Consider the following 7,421-nt stretch of genomic DNA (forward strand, 5'->3'; position numbering starts at 1 on the left):
CTGATAAGTGTGAAAGCAATGAGGAGGAAGCCTCATGAGAAGTCCATGCAAATGGGAAAAAATCATTTTAAAATTTGAAACCAGGGGGGGAAATGATGGATGTTGATTTTTGCAAGAAACTGTTTGATGGCAGGGACTATTTTGAAGGACAAAGAGAGACTTCTTCAAAACTTCTAAAATGCTCTCATGATGCCAGAACAAAAGTCAGCTAGAGAAGTGACAAAGTAGAGACACTTAGGACTTGATCGTAGCACTGATATCGAAGCCCATCGAGCTAATGGCAATTAACAAGAAGCTTAGGGGGTTATTGAAGAGCTTAAAGACTAAGCAGGTAAAATTTCACAAATGATTTGTTACAAAGCAGAGACACTTCCAAAGTTCAAAACCTTCTGAAATTACACAAAGTAAAATGCGTGGCTTAAATAGTATACCTTCTGTAAAGGTTCTTTAAAATGTTTGTGGACATCTGGAGCAGGGCTACCTATTACAGAAGACTTTCTGTATAGATAAATGGACCTATTTAGGGAACCAAATGCCCAATGGAGCAAATATTTTTAGTAATGTATCCAAAGAAGTGAATTACATACTTGTTTGGCAAAGTGTATTTGAAAACTTTACATTTTAATCCAACATGAATTATTTTGCATTTAAGAGCAAACGATGAACTCACAAAAGTGCTTGTTGAAGATATTTTAAATAGAGAAGCTTCCTGATTTAAAATAGATTACTGTCATTCAAGCATGGGGAATAGTTTTTAAAATAAATATTAAAACATGTATGGCTTTAATATTTGCTAAATAAATCATTAAAATTGAGTGTTTATTGAATATGCACACTTCATTTAGTATTTTCATAGTACTTTGTAAAATGCTTGTTCATTATATATTTTAACTTGTGAAGATGTTTTTCACAGCTGTTTACTATTTTAATATTTAATTAAACCATAAAGATCTAAAGCAAAAAAGAATCCAAGAGCCCATTCACATCTCTATTTTACATAGCACAGAACCTTGATGACCTCACATACCCTTAATTACAATATCCTCCAACCAAATATTCAGTATAGGAATTTCATTGCTAAGAGAAGGTTCTCCTGAAACACACAAAAAAGTATCCTTCCCGTATTACCACCCTGCATTCTATATTATCTAAAGGTAAAGGAGGGAAACAGCAGATTTTATTAAACATTTAGTTACGTAGAATGGCTTCTAGAATACAAAACTTAAAAGAAATTTTAACTATAAATTTGCCTTTTTATTAAAACCTTTTCTTACTTTGAAATCACAAAATTTAAATCATCTAAGGAAGCACATTTGAGCCTCGTAAATTGAATCTTTCTTCTTCACAAGTATTTAAATAAAAAATGAATTGATTTAATACTATACTGGGGAAAAAAATCTGCACACATTTACTCCCTTTTGTGGAGTTTGGAGGATGGGAATGTTGTGTTACTCTAGTCTTTTCCAGATTGAAATGTTTATGCTTTTACTAAGTATCAAGCACTTAGAATCTAAATAATATTGAACAAGAGTCTGTGTTTCATAGCAAATTATAAGTCATGTGCCTTCAAGGTTACAGAACAAAGTGTAAAACCATCTAAACGTTCAAATTTTATAAATAGTAGTTTATAGTGATTTAGAGATTAAGCAGAATATTAAATATAGAAAGTAATATTGACAACATCAGTGAAAAGGTACAGATATAGAAAATACACCACTTGTTACATTCAAAGTGCTTCTAAATGCACTTTTAGTTTTAAATTTATTAAACTCCCTTAGCACTCTCATTTTCTATTTTAATCATCTCTACTTAAATCCAAACTTTCACCCTTTTTCAACTTTCAGCCCTCTCTGAAATCTTCCTTGAATATTCCTATCCTCACAGATCCCCCCCTTTTCTGAATTCCATGATAGGAGAAACACTTCTGTAATGATCAATAGGTATTTAATAATCCATGCTCATTAGCCACTTTGATTGAACATATCTCTCTTACTGGGAAGTAATCAATAACAGATGACAAATACTGCCTTAAGAACCAGCATGCAGGGAATGAAGCAGAGCAGGGTCCACCTGGTAACCTCTTCAGCAGTTGGAATCTGCATGGGTGATAAGTGAGGTTGGTTGTACAGAAGGGGCGAAGAGAAAACTCTGGGTGCCAGCCTGGATGAGTCAACCAGGCTCAGTTAAAACTTTTATTTTCCAATCAGTTGAACACTGATGGTCCCAAGTCTGAGTCATCACCAAATGGGAATTCCAGCAAATGTTTGAGCAAGAGGGGCAAGATCTCATGAAGTCAAATGCTTTGGAATCTCTTGGCAGAGAGGACAGAACAGCTTAGACGTGTCTCCTTCAGAGTCAGAGTGTTGACCTGGCTTGAGGAGGGCTGAAGGTTCAAGGCTGTTCATTTTCATCTTCAATCTCGACATCGTGCTCTGTTGTGGTTTTAGTTGGCTGTGTGGTAGGTGGAGGCACCGTGGCCGGAGAGCTTTGGTTGATCACAGGGGCAGAAGACAGAGTGCTCTGAGGTCTTGATGGGGTAGGAGATGGGGCAGGAGATGGGGTAGAACCAGTGGTGGGGGAAGGAGATGGGGTAGAACCAGTGGTGGGGGCAGGAGATGGGGTAGAACTAGGGGTGGGGGCAGGAGATGGGGTAGAACCAGTAGTGGGGGCAGGAGATGGGGTAGAACCAGTGGTGGGGGCAGGAGATGAGGTAGAACTAGGGGTGGGGTCAGGAGATGGGGTAGAACCAGGGATGGGGGCAGGAGATGGGGTAGAACCGGGGATGCAGATCATATGATTAGACTTTCCATCTGCGTGAATGACGATGGTTGTACCAAGGGTGGGCTTGCCAAAATGAACAAAATACAAGGCCAGAACAACGAGGGTTGTAGCAATTAGACAGGCCAACAGACACACCAGAAATGTTTTCCAGAGTGACCATGGTTTTGCTGCAACCTGCGAAGGATGACAGTATGTGGAAATTTCAGCAAATTACATAGGGGTATCTTAGGTAAATGATTGCAGTTAGAACAAGGCTAACCTTTTCCATTACTCCAAATGCTGTAATTTAAAGCACAACATATCAACCCCCACTCTGTCTCTCTCTCTCTCTTTCAAATAAACACACACACTCATACACCCCTTGACCCCAAGTCCATGAGTACAAAATGTCCCCTCTTAGTTACCCTTTCACACTAAAGCAGTAAGGTGCCATCTCAAACGCAAGTAGAAATGCTCTAATTAGTCCTCATGGGTAGAAAAGTAATGAAGAGGCATATAACAACATGTCTCTTGGTTATCTTTAGGTGATGAAAAATTGCAAGTATTCTTTTGTTCATCATCATTTCCTGTTTTCACATTATGTACTGAGAGTTTGGAATTAGAAAATTATTTATTAAACACATTTTTATAGATTAAACGTAAATAAAAGGACTTTGCTTGAGCTTGGAAAGATAGCAAAATAATAAATCTCTGGTATGGAGGGGATCTTAAAGGAACTGACTACAGCACTGAGAAACGGTTGGGGGCTGCGGATTCTAGGTTTTGCCCAGAGATTGTGGAGTGGCAGCTCTGAAGAGGGATAGGAGAGCCAAGGGATGAGTGGCAGGTGAAGGGGTAAAGGATAGTGGAGCCCTGCGGAGGGGCTATGAGGCAGGGCCTGCCTGCCCCATTTTCCATGTTTCCATTGTGCCAAAGGACTACTGAAGACCTTTCACCTCCCCCAGTCTTCAAACCTTACCCATTGCGGCTGGAAGGTCACATGAGGGGATCTGCAGCCACAGTGTGTTCCGCAATTTGAACAGTATGGATTTCTGGGTAGCTGCAGAGAAGGAATTTAAAACAACCAACCCTGGCTTTTAAGGATAAAGAAAGTTTATTTAGCCAGAAACATAAATATATAAAATATGCTAAACATTATGTGACTCTAACATGTATTAAATATGAAGAACTAACCAATTCTAGGAGAATCTAAGACTCTAAAAATGATTTAATGATGTAAATTATAAAAATACATTTTTTACATCAAATAATCAAAGAAGAAAAGTAAATGATCATTTCAGTAGATGCCCAAGGGTCATTTGACAAATTTTAGTATTCATTCCTAACACAAGCAGACGAACAATACAAGTCGCAAAGAAATAAAGGTAAAACAATAATTTCAAATTGTGACAAGGAATATTGACCTCGAACCAATGACCAACATCATATTTAACAGTGAAACATCAGGCACCTTCCTTTAGAATCAGAAGTGGAGACTGTCTCCTACCACTAATGTGAGGTAATTTATTTTCTTTTTTTCCATTTTTTAAATTTAAATCATTTTTTATTTTTCAGTTACAGTTCACATACAATATTATATTCATTTCAGGTGTACACCGCAGTGATTAGAGATTATATAACTTACTAAATGATTATCCCAATAAATCTTTCACCCATCTGGCATCATAAGTAGTTATTAAAATATTATTGACTCTTTTCCCTGTGCTGTACTTTACATCCCTGCTCTGTAACTATCAATTTGTACTCTTAATCCCTTCACCTTTTTCACCCAGCCCCCCAAACACCCTTCCCATCCGGCAACCTTCAAAATGTTCCCTGCCTATGAATCTGTTTCTGTTCTGCTTGTTCATTTATTTTGATATTTTCTTTTATGTTCTCATCAACAATGGAATAATCTCAGCAATAATGGAAATGTGAAGATACAACTAACATTATTTCCATATAATATGACTGTATAAACAGAATCCCATGTAGTCTATCAAAATATAAAAATATATGTAACAGCACTTGTTTGATGCGTATGTGTGTATATTAGCAACTGCAGTAGTGATAACACATAGGAAATGGTTAAGCATATAAAATGCCATAGGACTTATACAAGGAAAACCATGAAACTTTACTGAGGAACAAAAAGGCAGCTTGAAGAAATATCCTCTTAGAGAAAGTTTCAGTAGCATTAGCTCTCAATTCTCTGAATTTTCATTAAGAGTTTTGTGGAAATTTTTAGAGGAAAGTAAATAAGTAAATTGATAAAAATTTCACGTGGCAAAATAAATCAACGAAAACAATAAAATTACATTAGATGGGGCTGGGAGGAGACAGAAAGCAAAATATCAGCAGTGATGTTCTCTGGGATGGATCATGAGTGACTATTTTTTCTTTGTAATTTTCCAGGTGTTCTAAAATAAAGTCATAGGATAATTGTAAATATATATATACATCTTCTACTCCTTGTTGGGGTGGGGGGCATTTAAGAGATTGTCTTCAGATTACTAAAAGATGGAAAATTCTAACCCTTTCCATAATCTCAGAAGCTGATTTTACTGTTTGTGGTTTTTTTAGCATAATTAACTAATTATTTGACTTAATGGAATAAATAACAGAAATGATTTTGGCATATGGGAACATAACCACACTCATATATAATATATCATGAAAAGGAGACAGAAACAAAATGATGTATGAAAGCTGTTAAAGCAACGGCATTTTCCAGCTTCCCTGACACATGAGGCATGCTATGAATTAATGTTGTGGTGCTGTAGTTCATGAATCCCCAAATACAACCTTCAAGTTGTAAAGCAATTCCGATGTCAAATCCTATCTTTGTACTTATTTTGTTTGATTTGTCCCTTGGTTTTACAACCTCAGGTTAGTTATAAAATTTAGTTTTCTTTGTTAGGAACATAGCAGTCAAGGTTTTTGAGAAGCAGCTCTTACAATGAAAAGATTACATGTGAGAAACTTGAGTTCAGTTTCTGGTTCTGCCACTGGCTAGCTGGACTTCTAATGTTTCAATTTCCACATTTGTAAAATGAAGGGATTTGTTTGAATGGTGAATGAGACTCTTTATACATCCTAAGAAATAGAATTTTGACATTACTAGAGTAATACATTTTAAGCATAAGTTCCTCTGCCATAAGATATTTTTTATAAATTACTACTTTAAATACAAGTAGGCTGAAGAGAATAAATGTTTTAATTGGATCAAAATATGCAGAAATATAAATAATATTAATATTTGCTATAGACACACATTTCAAATCATCTACTCAAATTTTGTCTATTGGTGCCTTATTATAGGTTTCTGACATAAATATCAAAATTTAGGCAAAAAGTCTAATGCAAAATTCCCAAATGACATGAGAGCATTGTTTGGCACACTGAATAATTCCTTCAACACTTGTGATTACTGATAATAAAATCTCAGACTCTATTCATCCTATAATAGCAAACATAAAAAATGCAACCTAATTTTCTTGAAGGGTTAAAAATTAAAGGTCGAAAGCAAGAACATTAGACATGAAAGGATTAAAGGGTATGTACAGTACTCACCAGCTCGGCTGCATTTTGTTCAATACCCACAGAGCGCTGCTGTTGTTTCCCATCCATTCTGAGGGTGCTGGTATCCCAAATGCAATTCTAAAGATGTCTGCACCCACTCTGTGGGTGAGAAGTTAGGAAATACTGAATTTATGTTAAAACTGTGTATTTATGCAGTCTGGATTGTGTAAACTAATAGGCAACTACTTCCTGAAAAAAATATCCAATTTCAATCCCAAAGTACAAATTTATGCTAGTTGGAGAAAAATAAACAGAAAAAAATTTGCTTCCTTCAGAAATGACACTTACAAAGTTATCTCAACTGTAAGAATGGCTCTGGGATTCTGAGCAGATATAAATCCTTGCCCTCCTTATTTCACAAAACTTATTTGAAATCCCAGAAATTTGATTTCTAACAGGTTAGGAATTTAGCTTTTGCTTCTAAAAAAAGCCCACAAAGCCACTCCTTAATTATAAAGATTGCAGAATTCTGTGGTTAAGCAGAGGGATTACGGTGATGACTAATTTCAAAACTTTCCAAAAAAAAGAAGACAATATTGAGATTACTGGATCATGGTCAATTTAGATGAATGGTGACTAAAATCCACTGCACTATTTCTAAGTCAGTGGCTACACTGAGATGGACCAGGGAAAACACATTACAATGGCTTTAGCTAGAGTTAAAAATAAAAGAGGTAAATACATTTCAGTAGCTCTTGATTACATAAATCAAGGATTATCTACAATAAACATTGTCTGCTTCTTAGCACATTATATCTTGATTTAGGTTAGGTAATAATTGTCATTGTTTCTAATGACTCCTAATCTTTTAGATGAGCAGAAACTGGAAAAGAAAGAATGTCTTTGTTTCTTTTCCACTTCTCACAAATAGAGGTGTACATGATACAGCATGAAAACTGAGGTGGTGTTTCCAGTCAGTCTGAGAGGCGATGCTCTTCAACCCTTTGGCAAAGTGGCATGCAGTATAGAATAGAGAAAAAATGATTTTAAATTTCTCTTTAGTCACGTATTTCCTGTAGGCCAGCAACTTTGGCTGAGGGTGCTTAGTAACAGAAACTTCCAAAATATCAATAAACTTA

The 7,421-nt window shown here is 36.0% G+C and overlaps 1 protein-coding gene across 2 annotated transcripts; it reads right to left on the minus strand.

Annotated features, from left to right (window-relative positions):
• Positions 1-792: 792 nt before the first annotated feature.
• Positions 793-6,656, minus strand: LOC308562597 (uncharacterized protein). Of its 2 annotated transcripts, XM_081148879.1 has the most exons (4): positions 6,631-6,652; positions 6,334-6,441; positions 3,740-3,820; positions 1,930-2,955 (listed from the first exon to the last, which is right to left on the minus strand). In XM_081148879.1, exons 2-4 carry the CDS (start codon positions 6,388-6,390, stop codon positions 2,392-2,394), a joined length of 702 nt encoding a protein of 233 aa, XP_081005005.1. In that variant the 5' UTR covers positions 6,391-6,441; positions 6,631-6,652; the 3' UTR covers positions 1,930-2,391. The 2 variants fall into 2 exon arrangements, with proteins under 2 accessions (XP_081005004.1, XP_081005005.1); XM_081148878.1 differs by having other exon boundaries at positions 793-2,955; positions 6,334-6,656.
• Between the last annotated feature and the right edge of the window lie 765 nt (positions 6,657-7,421).

This window comes from Miniopterus schreibersii, assembly GCF_964146895.1.
Source record: "Miniopterus schreibersii genome assembly, chromosome: 10".
Classification (NCBI taxonomy): Eukaryota; Metazoa; Chordata; class Mammalia; order Chiroptera; family Miniopteridae; genus Miniopterus; species Miniopterus schreibersii.